At 42.2% G+C, this 23,207-nt stretch overlaps 1 protein-coding gene across 1 annotated transcript in view; it reads right to left on the bottom strand.

Annotated features, from left to right (window-relative positions):
• LOC130032428 (coatomer subunit gamma-2) overlaps positions 1-23,207 on the bottom strand; it is a gene marked incomplete at its 3' end in the record, with an annotated part of 68,657 nt that overhangs the window by 40,062 nt on the left and 5,388 nt on the right. Inside the window, exons 4-5 of the mRNA XM_056123981.1 lie at positions 20,575-20,646; positions 5,817-5,896 (exon numbers count right to left, since the gene is read on the bottom strand). Of these exons, the coding sequence (XP_055979956.1) occupies positions 5,817-5,896; positions 20,575-20,646 (152 nt within the window). The remainder of the gene's footprint in view (positions 1-5,816; positions 5,897-20,574; positions 20,647-23,207) is intronic.

Below are 23,207 nucleotides of genomic sequence, written 5' to 3'. Positions count from 1 at the left end.
ATAAGTGGTGGCAAAGGGAAAAACATGTATGGTGAGTTTGGGAAATGGTAACAGTATTGATATTAACTCTGGGCAAAGCCTATATTTTAATAGGCAGAAGGAAAGTAGCCACTTTGGAGCAGAATAAAAGGAACACTAAAAATAGGAGGAAGTTTAAGAGTATAATGCTGAAGATAAAAGAGAGTACCATTTGATATTCTGAGATTAAGCCATAACTAAGCACTTACTAATACCATGCCCCTGCCAATGAGGGATGAATCATTCCTCAGAACTAAATTCCACAACACAAAGCAATCTTTTTTTTTTAATAATTTATTTATTGGATCACTGTGGGAAAAGTTACAAAGCTTTCAGGTTTAGGTCTCAGTCATGCAAATATCAAACACATTTCCCTTTACCAATACTTATTTTTTACCCCGAAGAACCCCAATAAAACCCCACCCCCCACCCCTCCCAGTGCCTGCGAGGCAGATGAATTCTAGTTGACACTCTATCTGCTTTGATTAGATTCATTGTTTCAATAAAAGATGCACCACTATTATTTAGAGTTTACCCCCCCCCCCCCAAATCAGACATGCTAAAAAAGCATTGTGAAGTGATTTGCTTTCTACAGCTGGGTTCAAGAATTTAATGTTGGTTTTGGATTTCCGCTATTTTACTTATTGACCCTGGAAGTATTTCCACTGAAAGTCAGATAATTAAGAGATAACACAAAGCAATCTTTAAGTGCAGACCTTCACTAGGTTAAATTTCAATAGACAGAGGTAAAGTATGTTAGACCAGATTATTAATTTAGTGACTTAGAAGTCAAATAACCAAACATCTTCATTTTTGGTTTTTAACTGAGTAGTGATTTACATACAATACAGTTTAAGTGATCACCTTTAGCATAATCTCCACCCAAAATAATTACCAAATATTTCCATCACCCCAAAATGTCTCTGATGCTTACTGCTAATCCAATTTTTCTAGTCCATTTATACTTCTTATTTTCTAATAACTAAAGATACGATTGAGCTGATTTTATAACTTACATAAATAGAATCGTCCAGATTAAATTCTTTTGTGTCCACTTTCTTTTGTTCCAACATAAGGTTTTAGAAGTCTATCAGGGTTGTCTGAATCAACACTTGGTTTCTTTTCCGCTGTATGAACAGACCACAATTTGTTTTTCTAGTCTCCTGTTGAACATCTGAGTTGTTTCCAGTGTGGGGCTATCTTAAATAAAGCTGCTATGAAATTCGTGTACAGTCTTAATTGTGGCCATATAGTTTTGTTTTTTGTAAATAACTAGCAGAATTATTGCTCAAATGGCAGGTTTTTCAGTTCAGAAGAAACTGTCAGGGGGCTACAGTGACAGTACAGTGGGTAGGGAGCTTGCCCTACATGCAGCTGACCCAAGTTCGATCCCTGACACCCGATATGGTCCCCTGAGTCTGCCAGGAGTGATTCCTAAGTGGAGAGCCGTGAGCACTGCTGGGTGTGCATCTCCACCCCCACAAAAAAACAAAACAAAACAAAACAAAAAAGAAAAAGGAAAGGAAATGAACTACCAGACTACCAGACTTTTCCAAAGGCAGTGAGATCTTTTGACATTCCCAGCCATAGAATATGACAGTTTCAACTGTTTGATATATTCAATACAGAAGAAGCAATTAAAATCTAGGTACTGTTGGGCTTTATGGTTTTAACTATTCTAGTGGGAAAGGAATGATATTTCATTGAGTGTTCATTTCCCTGAAGACTAGTAATTACTGAGACCATTCCCATGGACTTACTGGTCATTTCCATGGTTCCTTCACAGACTACTGTAGAGTAACACTGCCACAGGGAGCGTAGGTTTATTGGGTTACACCCATCACAGTACTCCCTAGTCACTCCCATTCCTCTGTTTATCTGTAAACCCTTCTCTGTGCTCTCCTCCCCAGCCAGTTAATCACCAGTTCTCCCTAATCAGATTCTGTTAGCTTGTAAGCTCAGATCCATCTAAGAACACTGAACGTATATTGTAAGCTATGTCCTTTGCATAGTTTAAAGCAATGTCCTTTCTGTATGAACACAGAAAGACAGTTAATATTATACTTTGTAACTTGGGAGTTGATTGACTCCAAATAATATTTACTCCTGGGCATCTGCTTTCTTGACTCAGTTGCCCTTAGTTCCTAGCACCCAAAAGCAGGGTCCTGATGAGGGACTGAATGGACCCAGGGCAAGCTGTGAGCTACCCTGGCATCAAAATGGGCCAGGCCAAAGCGCCACGATACTCAACTATAAGTTGAGGGCACGATCATGGACAAATGCTGTCATGATTCAAAAGTAAGTAACAACAAGACTAGGACCCTGCTGGGGCTAGGAAGACTAACCTGGCCTGAGGACTGTGGAATATACAGAATGACATTGCTAGAAACATTGGAAGTAGATTTACAACAACTATTTAAGTGAAAGAACACACCTTTGTTGGGATCCCACCCTTGAGCAGATCTCATAGTAATCTGGAATAATCTCTTTAGATGAGATTTTATCCTTGAGTTCATCTCCTCAAGGAGTGTTCTTACCTCTCTTTGCTGATTTGTTAATGTTCAACCCACCTTTGTGTCACCACCCTATGTGACTGCTATATAAACTAAGACTGTAAGCTAGGAGAGGGCTTGGGCTCGAGAGGGCGGAGGGAGAAGGCTCAGAATGAGGAGGAAGCTGAGGCTCAGACTCAGGCTCAAGCTCAGGCTCGGGCTTCGGGCTCAAGAGAGCAGAGACTGAGGCTCAGGTTGAGGCTCGGGCTCGGGAGCTCGGGCTCCAGAGGGCAGAGTCAGAGGTGAGAGTGAAGATTGGAATAAACTACAATTGATACCAACCAGCCTGGCCCTCGTTCGTTCCTTCGCCTGCCCATCACCATCGACCTCCCCAGGGTGGGGGAAATGGCTCGAGACTACTGAACACGGGTGGCAGGAGAGACAGAGCGCCGCTGGACCTCTTGAAAACACACAGACCACCATCAACCTTCTACAAATATAAAGTGGTCATCTCCTATAGTAGTGCTCTATTCCTGCTGTAACAAGTGACTTCAACAAGTAGCTTAAAACAACAAAAGTTTGGCAGGGAGTGAACTCAGAAGACTGGAGGAACGCAGGCAAATACAAGGCCTCTGAGTTCAATCACTGGCACGACGTGCCCCCATGTGCCACCACACACAGCACCACCGGCCAAGGCCCTGACAACTCAAGAACATGAGCGGGTACCAAGTGCTCTGCATCTCCGGATCCCAGCATGCAGCTGTCAGGCTTGGCACTGCCAGACTGAGTACCACCAGGAGTGGTCCCATGGGCCCCCACACTACTGGGGAGGCGTCCCACCAAAGGGGAAAAAAAAGTTATTTTCTAGTTCTGTGGGTTAGAAATCTCAAGAGGTCTCACTAGACTGATTCTGAATTAAATCTTGGTTGTGGCACATTCAAAGACCTTGAACTGTGGCCAAATTTTTCACAGCCCCCCTCCCTCACCCCCAGAGTTTAAGAGGCCAGGCTCGAGAGCACACTCCCCCACCATGCACCCTCAATTTGGGCATCTTCCACCATTTGGGTCAGCGGAGATGTTCCAAGTTCAGGGACTCCCGAGTCTTGTGAAACAGGTCTCGCCTGATCTCCTCCCCCACTCTCACATGCCGTGACAATTTTTACTACATGGGGCCGCACACTGCTCGGAAATTTCAGTAAGATAAACTCTAGCTTCACTGCGTACATGCCCTGCTTCCCAGGGAAGCTGTCTGCTGCCACAATTCCACGCTGTCTGCGACCAGATAACGAGGATCCCTTTCCTTCATATTCTAACATTTTCTCCATTTCCTTCTGTACTCCTGCCAGCAGAGCCCATCCTTCACAATGCCGGGGCTATTCTCTCGGTGAAACTTGTTCTCTCCGATCCACTCCTCGCTTCTGAGTCTAATGCCCATTTGCACCCATGTTCCAACACATTTGTGGTCCTACTCCCCAAAATTTTTCCAGCTCACTGCTCAACTTACACAGCAGTACTGTTATTTTTAGGTAATTGGGTTTTTTTGTTTGTTTTTTGGGGGGTTTTGTTTTGTTTTTGTTTTTATGGGTCACACTTGGCAATGCTCAGGGGTTATTCCTGGTTCCTGGTGATTTTCGGGGATTCATAATGGGATAATAGGGATTGAATCCAGCTTGGCCGCAGGCAAGGCAAGCACCCTACCCACTATACTATCTCTCCAGCTCCTATTTTTCAGTAATTGTTACGGCAGCAATTATTTCCAGGTATCAAAATCGGTCTAATTCTTTCTCGTGTCACTCCCCAAGCGAGCTTTATCAAGTTATAACTCACATATACTATGTCGATCTGATACACATATACCACAGACATTCCCTTTCCTATCATAAATGACCATAGCATAATGTACCCTTTCTTTAGCTCACATCTCACTGGGTCAGTGGCACTGCATGCCATTCTGGAAGCTGTGTGTGTGGGGGGGGAGGGGGTGGAGGGAAATCCATGTTCTTACCTTTTCCAGCTTTTAGGGAACACTCACATTGGGCACTGGAACCCTTCCCCCATCTCCAAAACCAGCAAATGTGCACTGCTCAAAGATGGTATGCATCACCAAGTTTCCTGACTAACCCTTCTCTCCTGCCTCTCTCTCCCAATTCTAAAGTGTCCTCATATGGGTCCGGGGATAATCCACACAACTAACCCTCTCTGCCAAATACAAACCGAAATACTTTTGCCCTGGGCCATAGTTTATTCAGTAGGTCCTGAGTTAAGTGAGGGACATGTCTGCTGGAGTGCATTATGGTGTCTGCTGAAATGAACTAGAAAATTTACTTATAGTGGGCTTGGAGGCACACCATGACTCAAAGCAATGTAACGAGACTCAAAGGGACTTAGCAGCTAAACAAGTCAACAAGCAAACTACTCTCAATAGAGTAATAACTGATGGATCACTTTAAATGTTGCTAATATTTAAAGAATCAAGTCACCTAAATGAGAATTTTCAACTACTTATGTGTAGCAGAAACTGTTACCTAATTAGTTAAGCACCAATTTTCAGGCTCTCCTCCCTTGTCTACTCCTAATACTTGGGCTTACGACTTACTTTTCTGGTCTCCTAAGGAGAGTTATATAACACAGCTGTACCCAATGAAACCTAAAAACCTGCCTTGGGAAAAGCTCCTACATACCTGATAAAAAGGCAGATGGAGCTTTCCCTCCCTGGCCCCTTTCTCAACACCCCTCCCACCTTGAATGCTGCATTCAGACACTTCTTCCCCAATACTGTAAAAATGTCCACAAAACATTCAAGAGACACAATCTTAACTGCTGAACTACTGAATCTATGCTAGCTACTCGGTATATTTTGGTTATGGTAACTATTTACATCTGGCTTTCTGTTATTTTCAGTCAAAAGCTTTACTAATTAAAAAGTATATTCAACTGCTTAAACAGAAGCACTCTCCAAAATTTACTTGTAGACAAAAGCCAGATATACTTAGATGAGTGATAATAAATAAGAATACAACTACTTTAAAAATAAAATAAAACATTTGTTACAGATTTTAGAACTCTCTACACTCTTTCTAAGACATTTGGAAATTATTAAGTCTAAAGAAATCCAACAGACAAAACCCCAAATACTCAGAATAAGTAACCTGTAATATATTATATTAAAAGAGTGCTTCTACAGACACATTCTTTAAAATTCCTATGAATGTCCTTCCAGTCTGTAAGCAGACTGAATAGAAAGAGAACAACAAACATTTCCCCACATATACACTAACCCCTCCCAGGCCCTGCTTGTGCACATACCTGCTTGTGACGATGATCACATCCTCGGAGATGTTAGCCATTTCTTTGATGGTAAGGTAACACATTCTTCTCAAGATTTGCTGGAGAAGTGTTTAGAAAAGGCAGCAGGTTATTCATAAAGTATTTTTTTTCTTTATGGTTCACACCTGGCCATGTGCAGGGGTTACTCCTGGCTCTGCACTCAGGAATTACTCCTGGCAGTGCTCAGGGGACCATATGGGATGCTGGGAATCAAACCCAGGTCAGCTGCGTGCAAGGCAAATGCTGTGCTATCGCTCCAGCCTCCCCCCCTTTTTTTCCATAAAGTTTTTAAAGGCTTGACTAAACCAAAAGATCTGTCTAGAAAGTTCCTCTTAATGTGTTCCTCCTTTAGGGGCTAGGAAAAGTGGCTTAGTAGTAGAGTACATCATTCATACATATAAAAAGCCTGGGTTGGTGAGTGTTGGAACATTATATGCAGGTTGCGTGCATGAAACCCTATCATTAACAATACTGTAAACATGGTACTTCAAATAAACTCTTAAAAAAATATTTTTGTTTTGGGGGTATGGTGCCGCCAACAGGTCAATCTGTACCTGTGAGGCGAGTGCATCAGCAGCCTGATGGTGCTTTCAGACCTCCAGATACCCCAAAATTGCTGCTGTGCCTTTGGTCAGACCCCAAAATCTTGGGGCAAAGTTTACCAAGAAAGTAAATGGCCAAAAGTTAGGTATGTGGGAAACACGCCCACAAACCACCTCCGGCTCAGCTACATAATTGGAGGCAAGGCCTCTCTGGTTCCTGATTGAACTGCTTAATGGCCATGATCCCAGAGACTCAGAAATAAATCTCGAAACCCAGCGGCTTTTGGCAGAAAGACATCTGGTCCCTGCAGTAGGTTACCGGTGCTGGGCCAACCCAGGTGGGAATAGGTTTCGTGCCTTGGCCTGTTCCCCCTGGCGGCCCGGTGGCCACTGTCCTCCAGAGGCCATTGGACAATCAGGTTTGGGCCCACAGTGACGAGACACGCAGGGCCTCACGGGATGGGGGTGGAGCCGGTCCTGTCCTCCCCACCCCAATGAGACCCCAAGTCATTGCCCACGAATGGCCTCTCTGGCTCCTGATCAAGCTGCTTAATGGCCATGATCCCAGAGACTCAGAAGCAAATCTCGAAACCCAGCGGCTTTCGGCAGAAATGCATCCGGACCACGCAGTAGGTTACTGTTGCCGGGCCACCCCGGGCGGGAAAGGGTGCTGTCCCTCCGCCTGCTCCCCCTTGGTGGCTCGGTGGCCACCATCCTCCAGAGGCCACTGGACAGTCAGTTTTGGGCCCGCAGTGATGAGACATTTTGGGCCTTATGGGATGGGGGTGGAGCCGGTCCTTTTCTCCCCACCCCAACGACACCCCAAGTCATCGCCTATGAACGGCCTTTCTGGCTCCTGATCAAGCTGCTTAACGGCCATGATCCCAGAGACTCAGGAGCAAATCTTGGAACCCAACAGGTTTTGGCAGAAATCCCTCCAGATTTAAGCGTTAAAATTTCAGAATTTCAAAACTGCACGGCCACTACTGCAGCAACGCGACATCATATGTTATTCATAACCAGCAATAGAAAACAAAATGTCTACTGTTGCCCTTTCAGCAGATCTGAGTATTGGGGTAAAATCTCAAATAATAATGGTGGGTCTGGTGTCAAAATATTGAATGTGATCAAAGCAGAGAGAGAGTAATGTGGAAATCATCTGCCCCACAGGTAGGGGGAGGGTGTAGGATGGGGTATACTGGGGTTGTTGGGGGTGAAGAATGGGCACTGGTGAAGGTATGGGTGTTTCTTTGTATGACCGAGACGTAGACCTGAAAGCTTTGTAACTGCTCTCACGGTGATTCAATAAATAAAATTATTAAAAAATGAAAAAAAAAAGTAAGGTGGTGTTCATGCCCAATTCAATCAGCTAATCAGTGGCTGAATAAACAGAAGTACTCCTACATAAAAAAAAAATTTGTTTTGGGGTGCACACCTGGAAGTCCTCAGGACTTACTCCTGGCTCTGCACTCAGGGATCACTCCTAGTGGGATTTGGGGGACCATATGGAGTGCCAGGGATCAAACCTAGGTCAGTCATATGCAAGGTAAGCACCCTACCTGCTGTACTATCTCTCCTCCCCTGCTACCAAGAAAAAAAAATTTAATGGTGTCCAAAAACATAAAATACCTAGGTTAATTTTTAAAAGGATGTGAAAGACATATATTAAAATATAAATTAGGCCAGAGAGATAGTCAGAAGGTAAGGCACCTGCCTTGCCATGGATGACCAAACTTCAATCCAAGGTACCACCAGGAGTTATCCATGTGTGCAGAGCCAAGAGTGAGCCCCAAACCACTACTAAGTATGGCTGCCAAACCACCACCACCACCACCACTCACACACACACACACAAAAACCATCCTAAAGCATTATACAGATTCAATGCAATCCCCATCAAAATTCCAATACATCTTTCAAGACCTTAGCAAATACTAAATTTTGTATAGATTCATGAAACTCCCCACAGAGCCAAAGCAATTTTGAGAAAAAAAAAGATTTTTTTTCTCAAAATCTTTTGTATTTCATTTCATTTTTGTATTTCATTTCAAGTCAGGGTACTGCATTTCCTGACTTCAAATTATACTATAAAGCTAGAGTAATCAAAACTACGTGGTATTAGAATTAAGGTAGATTCTTAAGACCAATGAAACATAATTTAGTGTCTAGAGATACACCCTAAGATTTATGAACAGTCAATCTATGACAAAAATTGTGTGCATAAAAGGTAGCCTCTTCAACAAATGGTGCTGAGAAAACTGGAAAGCCAGAGGCAAAAAAATGAAACTGGAACCACAATTCACATCATTCACAAGTTAATACAAAGTGGACTAAAGACCTTAACATTAAATCCAGAATTCATGAACTACATTGAGAAAAATAAAGGCAAAACTCTCCAGGATATGAACCCAGATGTGTCTTCAGTGATTTCATTCCACGGGCATAGAACACTGTCACCGTCACTGTCCTCCCATTATTCATCAATTTGCTCGAGCAGGCCCAGTAACATTGTGAGACTTGTTACTGTGTTTGGCATATCGAATACGTCACAGGTAGCTTGCCAGGCTTTGCCATGCGGGTGAGATACTCTCAGTAGGCTTGCCAGGCTCTCCGAGAGGGGCAGAAGTATTGCACTCAGGTCGGTCATGTTAGCTGCGTGCAAGGCAAACGCCCTACCCGCTGTGCTATCACTCCAGCCCATTAGCAGAGATAACAAAACAAAAATGGAATTATATTTCACTGTCACTGTCACTGTCCTCCCGTTGTTCATCGATTTGCTCGAGCGGGCCCAGTAACGTCTCCAACGTGAGACTTGTTACTGTGTTTGGCATATTGAATACATCACGGGTAGCTTGCCAGGCTTTGCCATGCGGGTGAGATACTCTCGGTAGCTTGCCAGGCTCTCCGAGAGGGGCGGAGGAATCGAACTCGGGTCGGCCATGTTGGCTGCATGCAAGGCAAATGCCCTACCCACTATGCTATGGCTCCAGCCCGGAATTATATTTAATTTTAAAAAATCAGTTTACATCAAATTTTAAAGTCTTTGCATGGCAAAAGAAACTTAGAACAAAATAAAAGACACCTTTCCAAGTGAAAGAAAATATCTGCACAGATTACATTAGATTCTGTTGAGTTGGAAGCGGTTATCAAAGCCCTAGCCAAACAGGGCATTCAAACTCAAAACATCAGGATCCTCCATGAGCTGTATTACAGATTCACTACCAGGATCTCATCATTCTACAAAGAACTGATCATCCATGTCAAGAGAGGGGATCGGCAGGGTGATACCATTTCACCCAAAGTCTTCAGTGCCACCCTCTCGAATGTCATACAACAACTAGAATGGGAAGGAATGGTCGGCAACTACACCACCTCTGCTTTGCTGATGACATCGTTCTAATAACACCAAACATTAGCCAAGCAGCACAAATGCTGGCCAACTTCGACTGTGAGTGTGGAAAGCTCAGACTACAGCTGAATTTCATGAAGACAATGTTTATGAGAAACAGTCTCATTCCTGACGTTCCATTCACTCTCAATGAAGTGAACATCTCCAAATGCAACAGTTATATGTACCCAGGTCAAGAAGTCAACATGACAAATGACCTGGCACCTGAGTTGCACAGGAGGAAGAGAGCAGCTTGGAAGCCTTCAAGAGTGTCTAAGAAATAGCTAAGAGGACGAAGAACCTCCGGTTCCGGGCACATCTCTTCGATTCCACTGTTTTTCCTGCATTAACATATGCCTCAGAGACCTGGGCCCTACGAAAACAGCATGAGAACGCTATTCAGGTATCCCAAAGAGGAATCGAAAGAGCTTTGCTTGGAGTATCACGTTTTACTCAAATGAGAGAAAGAATCCAGAGTTCCAACCTCAGTCGACAGTCAAGAATCAGGGATGCTGTCTCGTTTGCCAAGGCATCGAAAATCAGATGGGATGGACACATAATAATATTTGGAGATGAGTGCTGGACTAGAGCTGGACTACCAACTGGATTCCACGGGACGTCAAAAGATCGCGTGGCCGCCCACCTACGAGACGGTCAGACTTCTTCGTCAAGACCCTGAACGATCGGTTTGAGGCTGTTCGTGTTCCTAGAACAAGCAGACACCACTGGGCTATACTAGCACATGACAGGGACAAATGGGGATGTTACTGGTGCCCGCTCAAGCAAATCAATAAGTAATGGGATGTTAAGTGATCAAGTGACATCAGATAAAGGACTATCATCCAAGATATTCACTAAGTACTCACAAAGCTCAATAACAAAAAACAATTCCATCAAAAAAACAAAAAAGGATAGTGGAGATGAACAGACACTTATTCAAAGAAGACATACAAATGGCCATTATTATTATTATTTATTGCTTTTTGGGTCATGACGGCAATGCACAGAGGTTACTCCTGGCTCTGCACTCAGCAGTTACTCTTGGCGGTGCTTGGGGGACCATATGGGATGCTGGGAATCAAACCCAGGTCAGCCACGTGCAAGGCCCTACCCACTGTGCTACTGGTCCAGCCCCCAAAAGTATATTTTTAAAAAAATGTTCATTGTCATTTATTATCATAGAAATGTAAATCAAAACAACAAAATATCATCTCAAACCAGTGATATGGCATATATCATATGATGGGGATGCAGTGGAAAAGAAACCCTCTTCCATTGTTATGAGCACATTGTCTGGTTCACCCTCAATGGTCAACAGTATGGAGATATCTCAACAACAGCAACAACAAAAAGGTAAGAACAGAGTCAGAGCAATAGTATAGCGGGTAAGGCACTTGCCTTGCATGTGGCCAACCTGGGTTCAATACCCGCAATCCCATATGGTCCCCCAAGCACTGCCAGGAGTGATTCCTGAGTGCAGAGTCAGGAGTGAGTCCTGAGCATTGCCAGGTGTAGCCTCCCAAAATAAAAAAAAAATAAAAAAATAAAAAAGATTAAGAACAGAATCCCCATAAAACTCAAGAGATTCCACTTCTTGGTATCTAATCTCCAAACACAAAAATCACTAATTTGAAAATACATATGTACATCTAAAATCATTGTAGTGCTTAACAAAACTGTCAGGACGAAAACAACCCAAATGTCCAACAACAGATGAGTGGATAAAGTTATGATATATGTGCACAACTGAATTATTACGCAGTGGTTAAGGAAAAATGAAGTAATTCCACTTGCTGCAACGTGGATGGAATTGAAAGATATTATGTTAAGCAAAATAAGTAAAAGGGATTAGAGGGTCGTTGGCACTTTGGTGGTGATGGGGTGAGTAATTTTCTACGTCAATACTATATGCTTTGGGCCGGAGAGAGTACAGCATGTAGGACGTTTGCCTTGCACGTGGCCGACCTGGGTTTGATCCCAAGCATCCCATATGGTCCCTTGAGCACCGCCAGCAGTAATTCCTGATAGCAGAATCAGGAGTAAACCCTGAGCATTGCTGGGTGTGACCCAAAAAGTCAAAAAAAATAATAATAATATACGCTTTGGGCTGGAGCGATAGCACAACAGTAGGGCATTTGCCTTGCAAGCTGCCAACATGGCCGACCTGAGTTTGATTCCTCCGCCGCTCTTGGAGAGCCCGGCAAGCTACCGAGAGTATCTCACCCGCATGGCAGAGCCTGGCAAGCTACCCGTGACGTATTCGATATGCCAAATACAGTAACAATTGTCACAATGGAGACTTTACTGGGCCCACTCGAGCAAATCGATGAACAACGGGAGGATAGTGACAGTGACAATATATGCTTTATGGCAACCACAATTTTTTTTAAAGCCACGTTACAATTTCTAAGTTAACCACAAAAAAGAACTTCTAAACGATGATCCCACACATCACTGATAAAACTGTTCAAAAATAAGTTATCTAAGTCAGATAACTTAGATAACAAAGAAGAGAATAGAAAGGAAGCGACCTAAGGACCGTGGTGGAGGGCTACTGGCTGGGCAATTTTGTAGTGGCCATAACCCTGTACTCCAAAAACATCAAGCATTCATACTTTGTGTTGTTTCTGAGAGTTGAGTGACTTCACTTTTTCAGATGTCAAGTTTCTATTTTATTTCTTTTCTTTATACTTGCATTTCAAATGTTTATTGACTGACTGATTTTTAATTTCTTATTATAGTTTAGGTAATAGGATTGGGAAGCATTTAGCACTGTAGCACTGTCCTCCCATTGTTCATCGATTTGCTCGAGCAGGCACCAGTAACGTCTTCATCGTGAAACTTGTTGTTACTGTTTTTGGCATATTGAATACGTCGCGGGGAGCTTGCCAGGCTCTGCTGTGTGGGCGGGATACTCTTGGTAGCTGGCTGGGCTCTCCGAGAGGGACAGAGGAATTGAATCCTGGTCAGCTGTGTGCAAGGCAAATGCTCTACCCACTGTGCTATAGCTCCAGCCCAGAAAGCATTTATACTTTTATAAAGCAATGTTGCCTATAACTTAAAAATATTTTAAAAGGCAAAGCATAAAAGAAACTTCATTGTTTTGGTCTTTTTTCTCTCCTGCTTTGTTTTAAATAATTTATACTGCTGTCTTCAGGTTCACTTATTTTTTATAGTTGATAATTTGGTATTTTATTATATTTTATTAATTTGATATTAGCCACATGCAGTGTATAGTTTTAGATAGACTTATACCTACATACATACTTTTAGACCTTTTCAGTATCTTCAATGAACTGCTCATTCTTATGTTTTTCTATATATTCTAAGAACACAGTTATCCATGACAGCTACTTGAATGTCATTATCTGCCATCATATTTGTCATTTCTGGGTTTACATTATTCTTCTGGTTAAAAAGATAATCTATTTCTTGGCTAAATCTGATCATTTATTGGATGATGAAAACTACAAAATTTATGCTGTTAGATGCTGGATTTTGTTATATTCTTTTCATAGAGTTATATAGTCTCTTGTGATCATGAGGTCATAATACCTGTATCTTTCTTTTTTTTTTAAACTTTTGAGGCTTGTTTTTAAGGTTTCAAAAGCTTTAGTATAATGATACTATATTCCAATATCCCCATTACTGAGTTTCCTGATACCCCTTTTGAGAATTACACTAGATGATATTATCTTGCACACTCTGGGAATATGGATATTCTCAGACCCGTGTTATGATGAATGTGGCCTTTTTATATTCACAGACCAGTTCTTTTATAAATGTGAAGAGGAAACTCTCAACAGATCAATGGAACACTCTCAAACTCTCTCTCCCACCAGTCCCTCTCTCCTTCCTGCCTAGTACTGTGCCTTACAAACAGAAGCCTGAGTTTCCCAGACCCCAGCTGTTTTTCTGAATTTTGAAATGTTCTGTTAAGAGTCTGCCGCACTGAGCCCAAGGCATGTAATCTGTCTCTGGTCAATGTACTGTCCAAGAAATCACCTTCTTTTTACTTTTTCTTCAGTTCACAGTCCTGGAATGTCTGTTAGCTAACATCTGAAAATAATTGTACAATACACTTTATTTTCTAGGTTTCTGTGGTAGCAAGGTAAAACTATCCCATTAAAACCATTAGGGCTAGAAACAGACAATGTTATCTTAAATATAAAAGTAAACTTTGAATTATCTAGTCATTCTTTTATATAGTGACATATTCGATATGCCAAACACAGTAACAAGTCTCACAATGGAGACATTACTGGGCCCACTCGAGCAAATCGATGAACAACGTGAGGACAGTGCTACAATGCTTTTATTATAAATTCCAACACTAACCTACTGTAGTTAGATAACACAGTCATTATCATTTAATTATTGAGAAATACACTGTGTTTTCTGCTTAAGATAAAGTCAATTAAATTTTTTGGCTCATTTATGTTTATTATGATAAATATTATAATATGGTGGAGCGATAGCACAGCAGGTAGGGCATTTACCTTGCACACAGCTGACCCGGGTTCGATTCCTCTGTCCTTCTCAGAGAGCCCGGGCAAGCTACCAAGAGTATCTCGCCCACATGGCAAAGCCTCGCAAGCTCCCTGTGGTGTATTCGATATGCCAAAAACAGTAACAAGTCTCACGATGGAGACATTACTGGTGCCCACTCAAGCAAATCGATGAACAATGGGAGGACAGTGCTACAGTGCTATTATGATAAATTTGGGTCTCTGTGTCATTTTATTAAATAATTTTATATTTGACCTGCTTGATCTATATTATCTTACCCCTTTTCTGACTTGACTCTTTAGCATTCTAGTTTTTTTCTGCCCAATCATTTTGAAAGAGACAAAGAATAAGGGAAAAAAAAATCAGTGAAACAAAGTCTGGGTCTGTGAAGAGCTTGACGGACAAGATACAATTTATCAATATCAAAATGAAGTAAAAGACACATCACAAGAGAGTCAACAAACATTAATAGAAGATGGAAATATTATGAATAGTACTTGTGAGCCAAGCTTAAAATTCAGATGAACAAAAAATGGGGCAATGAAATGAACAGAAACTTTCTCAAAGAAGAAATCCAAATGGCAAAAAGGCACATGAGAAAATGCTCTACATCATTAATCTTCAGGGAGATGCAGATCAAAACAACAATGAGATATCATCTCACACCACAGAGACCGGCCCACATCCGAAAAACAAAAGTAACCGGTACTGGCGCGGATGTGGCGAGAAAGGGACCCTCCTTCACTGCTGGTGAGAACGCCGACTGGTTCAGTCCTTTTGGAAAACAGTATGGACCATTCTCAAAAAATTAGAAATTGAGCTCCCATTTGACCCAGCAATACCACTCCTGAGAATATATCCCAGAGAGGCAAAAAAGTATAGTCAAAGTGACATCTGCACTTGTTTGTTCATTGCAGCACTGTTTACAATAGTCAGATTCTGGGAAAAAAAAACAAAAAAACAAAACCTGAGTGCCTGAGAGCAGATAACTGGTTAAAAACTTTGGTACATCTAACAATGGAGTACTATGTAGCTCTTAGAAAAGATGAAGTCATAAAATTTACATACAAGTGGTACTACACGGAAAGTATCATGCTAAGCGAAATGAGTCAGAAAGAGAGGGTCAGACATAGAAAGACTGCATTCATCTGGGGAACATAAAGTAACAAAATAGGAGACTTAACACCCAAGAATAGCTGAGATAAGTACCAGGAGGTTCAATCCATGGCTTGGAGGCCAGCCGCACATGCTAGGGGAAAAGGCAGCTCAGATAGAGAAGGGAGCACCAAATAAAGGGTATTGGGAGGATCCTCCCAGGATGGGAGATGCATGCTGAAAGTAGACTATAGACCAAACATGACTGCCACTCAATGCCTCTTTTGCAAACCACAGCACCCAAAAGGAGAGAGAGAACAAAAGGGAATGCCCTGCCAGATAGGCAGGGTGGGCTGGGGGACATGAGGGGTCGGAGGGATACTGGGATCAGTGGTGGTGGAAAATGGGCACTGGTGGAGGGATGGGTACTCGATCATTGTATAATTGAAACCCAAGCACAAAATAGTGTAAGTTTACAACGGTACCTCATGGTGTTTCACTAATAAAAATTTAAAAAAAAAAGAAGAAAGAAAGAAAGTTTCTAAGTCTGTAACTGTATCTCACGCTGATTCATTAAAAAGCACTGCACTGTAAAAAAAAAAAATTCAGATCAAGTGGTCAAATTCCTAGGAAGATATAAACTACTAGAACTCACTTCACTCAAAGACAATCCTAAAAGCACCATATCCATTTGTTGATTATCAATATATCCCCACGGAGAGGATAGTTTCACCAGGAAGCATTTGTGAGTTTCCAAAAGAAGAGCATGGTGACACATGGAACTTGAGCGTTAGATGGCCGAGAACCATTCCCCTGGCCGGCCCAGGGTGATGGGCAGACAAGGGACTGGGAGAACAGAGAAACAGGGACTGGACCCCAGGCTGACTGGTAGTCGGTTTATTTCTCTCTCCTCCCCAGCATAGTTAGATCTCTCCTTTACAGCACAATCACAGTCATAGTTTTGATTGCAGTCCCAGTCATCATAGTTCCCTCATCCTTGTACTCTTCGTAGTCCTCTTAGTTCTCACTAGTCATCATCTAGTCTTCGTCCAGTCCCCTCTTACTCCTTAAAGCATAGTTGTATAGAAATCATGAAGGGTGGGGGTACACATAGGTGAGGCTGAACACTGTCATAACAACAAATAGATGTAAGGCCACTCCTTCAGGGGAAGTTCTAGATTACTTCAAGGACAAGATCTCATCTGAGGGTTCACACTCGAGATTACCAGGAGATCTGCTCAAGGGTGGCATGCCAACTAGGGTGTATTGCTTTCTCCTTTACTCAGCTAGTAATCCATTTAAACAATCATAATAAGTTTACTTCTTATAATATTTCTAGTCATTCTGTATGAAGTATTAAGCTTAAAGGTTGGGTCTTCCTGGGAACATCTTGCTATATATCCCAGATTACAGCTCTCAGGCCTAGTTAGTCTTTCCTAACCCCAGCATGGTCCTTATTCAGTTACTTCTTTTTGGGTCATGACAGAGTTTGTTCCATGACCATGCTCTTAACTTCTTATGGCACTTAGCTTGTTCCCTTTTGATGCCAGAGTAGCTTACAGCTTGCCCTGGGTCCATCCAGTCCCTTCGCCAGGACCTTCCTTTTGGGAGTATTAGGAAGTAAGGTTTTAGGAAGTAAGGTATTAGGCAACTGAGGTTTGTCAGGTAAATATGATGGATGCCCAGGAGTAAATATTTGGAGTCAATTGACTCCCATGTTACCAAAGCATAGCATCATCTGTCCCCTGTGTCTATACAGAAAGGACAGTGCTAAATAAACCATGCAAATGACATAAAGAAAAGAGAAAAGCAATATTGGATTATCAGTGCTTGATGGAATTGGGTGTGCCTCAGAGGCACTGTTGTGGGAGTAGCTCAATTAACCTCAAGCTCCCGTGGGAGGAGCAAGGACAACCCAATGTTATCCAATAAGCACGAGTAAACATTACTGAAAATGATTATTAATGAATCTATAAAAATTCTCCCAGAAAACATCAGGTGGTGAAGTACTTCCCAAATCATTTTATGAGGCCAGCCAGCATTATCCAAAAAACTTAGACCAGGTTGAGAGATTGTGAAGTAAGTAAGGCATTTGCCTCATACACAGCCAACCTGGGTTTGATCCCTGACACTACATATGGTCCTCGAGTACCACTAGGAATGAGAATCAGGAGTAAGCCTGAGTTCCACTAGGTGTAGCCCAAAAACAACAAATTTAAGACACACATGCATAAGAAAAAACTAAAAAATTCTAAAGATCGATATATTTCCTGTCCAAAGAGTCAAAAATCCTTAATAAATATTATTGGAAACCAAAGACTTTTAAAAAATATTTTTTACAGTGCATCTTATGATGATTCAAAAAAAAAAGAAAAAAAAAGACTTTATTTTCTAGGAAAATACAGAAAGGCATCTGACCATATGACCATATACCATAACATACTAAAACACAAAGCCATGACAACTGAATGGATATAGAGAGCGCATTTAACAAATTCAATTTCATTTGTGAAAAAAATAAACATTAGTATCTATTCACTATCCTTAGCTCTAACATTATCCCCAAGTAAAATTATAATTAGTCCAAGTAATAATTATTGACGATTTTAATGTCCATAGCATTTATATTTATTACATACTTTATCATCTTAATATCCCATGTTTCTAAAACTCTATTCCAGTCTTTGATCTTGTTTTTGTTTTTGCTTTTGGGCCACACCTGGCTGTGCTCAAGGCATACTCTCTGGCTCTGTGCTCAGGGAACATTCCTGGTGGGCTAGAGGGACCATATGGGGTGCAGGGGATCAAACCTGAGTTGGCTGCATACAAGGTAAGTGCCCTACACCTACAGTCCCTCTGACCTCTTCCCATCCAATGAGCCTCACCCATTTCCACCTCTAATGGTACCCCTTTCATTTCCAAGCCTTTCACCCTCCAACCACGACTGATTTTCATGACCTACAATCCACTCACATATCAACATTCTACTGTCCTGAGCAGTTCCTGTTCTTACTTGCCTCCTAACCACACACAGATTCCATAGTCAATTACTCAACCTCCTTGTACCTTCTACCTTAGTTCACTAACCTGGCAAAATCCCAACTCTAATGAAAGCCAATCCTCTCTAAATGTTCCCTGCCTTAATCTAAAGCACACAGCTGGAAAAACAAGGCAACATATTCGCTCTGCTACCTTGTAATATTTCAAATTCATTCCCATTCATTTCCTGACCAGTAGTTCCATACAGCCCAAATTTAATTCCTACAAATCATGTAACTTTTCCCTTTCTTACAACAACTGCTGTGCCAGAAACTCCAACTCTGTCCTCATTCTGCTTCTTCCCTGTCTGCAACTTCCCTGCAACTTCCCTGCTCCTGGTGGAACTCTTCTTCCTAGGGGCTAGCCCCAGGCAAGAGTTACCTCAGGTCACCCCCAGACCCTTGGGGCTACAGATTCAGACCTCAAAGAAACAAAGGTCTCCGGTGACTTTTACAACTATCCCTTGGTGGCCCCACTCCAGCAGTTCCAAATGCCTAAACTAGCTTCCTCATCTCTTTCTTCTAACAAATAATTCTGCAGCAATCACAGAGCGCTGAGCTGGAGAGATAGTATAGCATGTAAGGGCGCTTGCCTTGCATGCAGCTGACCTGGGTTCAGTCCCTTAGAAGTCAATAAGGACATCTGCCAGGAGTGATCCTTGAGTGCAGACCCAGGAGTAACTGCCTGGTGTGGCCCCAAAACAAAACCCAAAAACCATAGAAATTCTCTTTTCCTGAATGAACTCAAAATCTTGGGATGATTAAAAGAAAATCAGAATCTAAGGGATAAAAATCTAAGATAATTTCTGCTTTGACAGAATCCATCTGTTGCTGCCACTAAGCAAGACTTGGTAGTCCATGGCAGAGTGACAGATAGTAGAGTGGATAGGGCATTTGCCATAGAATGCAGTGGTGAAATATTTTGTTTATCACCAGCAGACAAGTATAAGCAACAAGCTAAGGCTTGGGTACTTGCTGTCACAGAATATTTTAATAAAAATCAATTGTTTAAGGTTGTTTAAGGAGTCATTAGTTGCTTCTAAGTGCACTAAATTGGTAAGAATATCAAAGCTAGGAGCTGAAGTTGACAGGTAAAGTCCATGAGTAACGCACCAGGAATCTAAATAAATGGCTTAACAGAAAGCTGGATGTCACCTAGAGACCAGGCTGAGATTCTTGAAAAGCATATCCTGCAGGTGGCTGAGGCAGGAGGCAAACGCAATTCACACCCTCACAGGGTGTCTTCGATAAAAAGTTAAAATCTTGACTGAGAAGAACTGTGGACAGAGCCACTAAGAAGAGTCTGATAAAGCTGAGGACCGAGAGCCCCTGAAATCCTCCTTGTCCTCACCGCAAATAGAAGTGGTCCTTCTTTGCCTGTCTAAGGAAACTGGTTTCCCTTTGCTGGAAGAACGTGGTTGGGGCTCTTCTGAGACAGGAGCCTTCCCAGGGACTGCTGCTGTTCCCAAGAAATCTCTCCAGAAACCTCTCAGGATCTGGACATGTGACCGGACTCAGAATGCCAGAAGGTGCTGGGGGTCAGACACAAGTTAAGACCTGCAATGACATGCACGCATATCCAGAAAACTACACGAGTCAGTCAATTCATGTTAACAGACATCTGGAACATCTCAGTCCAAGGCCTGGCTTCCCTGTGGGTTCCAAGTTACAGCTGGCCAAACGAGAACCCTGGGCCGGCAACCGGGAAGACAGAAGGAAGGCAGCAGGGTGGTCTAAGGTAATGAGACACACATGCAGAGGTGCGGCCGACCCGAGCTTGCTCCCCTCTTTCTCCCTGTCTGTGTCCTCTACCCACGCTGTAACCAACTCTTCTCAAATTTGCTAGCCCTGCCCGCCTAGAGCACCCCAAGCTCACCAGAAATGTGTCCACTACCTTCCATCTACACCCAGTTCTACAGGTTCATGACAGAACACTACATGTGAGCTGTTCTTGTGATATACAAGCGCGTGAACAGTTCTGTGTGATATACCTTCATTCTTTCATTCTCAAGTGCCCTTCAATGAGCACGTAGGAGTTTTATGTAGACAAATAATTTCAATGGAATTTTACACATTTCAAGAGACCTTCCCAGTTTGGAACACTTAAAGGTCCTCAGCAAAAATGAAATGAAAAGAGATTTGAAAGAATAAGACAAAAGACTTACATCATTGGACTGAAACAAGCGTGTCATGGCAAAGAAGGCTTCTGTGGCTTCCATGGTTCCAAAGTATTCACCCTAAGGAAAATTTAAAACACTTTCTGAAACCTAAAAAATAACACTAAGAATTTTCTCTTTAAGTCTAAAAACAACAACCTTTACCAAGAAGCAGAATTGATAAACATTCTATGTCTGCTAATTTTCTGGCCTTCATTTATGGCCATTTATTTGCTACTGCGCTAAAATAATTTAATATCACACTGTGATATTGCAATTATATTCTATATAGTTATATACATATGTATAAAAGTTCTAGAATTACCTTAACCTTTACCAAAACTTTTAATTTTATAAAAATGTTATTTACAAGGTGGTAGAAAATGACATAAAGTTGAATTTCTAATCAGAATAGAATTTTACTACCATACTTTACTTTACTTACTTACTGTCTGCACGCAGAAAGCAGACAGTATACATTTTTATAACCCACTGTCCAGCAGAAAGCCTAATATAGGAGCATGAGAAATATTAAACTGTAAAAAACTCTTAGAAACCTCAGAATATAGGGCCAAAAGGGAACAAGCAAAAGGGTAAGAACCAGCTTAGTCATATAAAAGGCTCAAGGGCTGCTTAACAAAACTCAAAAATCCTGGCTGAAGCCTCTGAAAGCCTTAAGGTGATTAACAAATCATCTGAGGATAGTGCCAAAGACTTAGATTCAGTGGCTTCCAGGGTGAAACCTGAGACTATGTGTTTCTAACAAGCCTAGTGATGCGAATGATGCTGATCTGGAAACCACATTTTTTAGGTAGCAAAAGTGCTGGATTCCCTATTTCACTAGTATTCAAAACATTACAGATAAAAACTCTCACACTCATGAAATGGGGGTTAGCAAAGTGAAAGGTAGGGTGGGGAGGAACGAAACGAGGGTATTCTGGGTATTGGAATAGCCTTGCAATGTTCGTGGTAAGTTATTACACTCATAGCAAGCTGTGAAACTAAACTCCTGAAATTATATAAATACTGTAACCTAATAATAAATTCATTAATTTTTTAAAATTTTAAATTGCAGGGCCAGCGAGCTAGCTCAAAGGGGTGGGCACATGTCGGGCATCTATGAGACCCTGAGTTCGATCTCAACTGCTTGCCCCTCTAAGCACTGCTAGATGCATGCTGGTGGGTCCCTGCAAGAGGTTCCAAACCATCAGACCCATCAGCAGCAGGTCCAGTATCACTGGGAGTGATCCCCAGAACCCCAAATGCCACTGGGGAGGCCTGAGAAATGATAGGTCCATCACAGACTACTTGAAACATGACCATTTCTATATTTAACCACTATATTATAGGCATACCTACAGAGTAGGCTCAACCGGTCTTCAGAGTGTCAGACTCCACACAGTCGTGTGGAATTAACTAGTCTTTAATCTCTGCCGTGGGTATAAGAAAATTAATTATGATACAAATTTTTGAAAGTTTATGATTAAAGTAAATTTTCAGGGTTTGTAACTATTTGAGGCAGAGTATTCAACTTGACCATTAGAAGAAAATTTCACTCTTTTATAAATATTTACTGAATACATAAAATACCTAAAGTTCCATATACTTCTGAGCCCGGTTAGCAAGTCCTTAGGGCTTAAATTGTCTACTTGAAACCCAGACAGCGAAGAGCTCTGTCAGTGCTGGTAGATATGTTTACATAAAGCTCTAGCAAGAAGTAAGCAAAAGACAAGTTAGGTAAAGGTAAAAGGTAAAGGCCCTCCCGTTGATCGTCGATTTGCTCGAGCGGGCCCAGTAACGTCTCCATTGGAGACTTTGTTGTTACTGTGTCTGGCATATCAAATACTCTCGGTAGCTTGCCGGGCTCTCCGAGAGGGGCGGAGGAATCGAACTCGGGTCGGCCATGTTGGCCGCTTGTAAGGCAAACGCCCTACCCGCTGTGCTATCGCTCCAGCCTAAGGTTCTCAAATCTGTATATGCTGTTGACTTTTGTTTGCTATTTTTTTTTTTGAACCAGGGCTTACTTCTGATTCTGTGCTCAAGGATCACTCCTGGCAGTGCTTGGGGAAACCATATGTGGTGCCAGGGATCCCCCTGACTGGTAAAGTCACATGGAAGACTTTACCTGCTCCCTCTCTGACCCAGCAGTTGACTATTTATTAGACTGTCACTGTCCACTGTCCTCCCGTTGTTCATCGATTTGCTCAAGCGAGCCCAGTAACGTCTCCATTTTTTTTTGAGACTTGTTGTTACTGTGTTTGGCATATTGACTACGTCACGGGTAGCTTGCCAGGCTCTGCCGTGCGGGCGAGATACTCTTGGTAGCTTGCTGGGCTCTCCAAGAGAGGCGGAGGAATCGAACCTGGCTCGGCCAGGCTGGCTGCGTGCAAGGCAAACGCCCTACCGCTGTGCTATCTCTCCAGTCTACGGCCATACCACCCTGAACACGCCCGATCTCGTCTGATCTCGGAAGCTAAGCAGGGTCGGGCCTGGTTATTAGACTAAACTAATAATTTCCTTCTCAAGATAATGAAAATGACTCAACAGGAATTGCCCATCATCAAAGAGGTACTGGCCAAAATAAAAATATATGCCCATAAGAACCCAACATCGATTACTATAAACTCTGCCTACATACTCAA

Source organism: Sorex fumeus, unplaced genomic scaffold, assembly GCF_029834395.1.
Source record: "Sorex fumeus unplaced genomic scaffold, SorFum_2.1 ptg000048l, whole genome shotgun sequence".
In the NCBI taxonomy this organism is placed as follows: domain Eukaryota; kingdom Metazoa; phylum Chordata; class Mammalia; order Eulipotyphla; family Soricidae; genus Sorex; species Sorex fumeus.
Note: the sequence above shows the minus strand (reverse complement) of the source record. Positions and strands in the feature narration are given on the sequence as shown.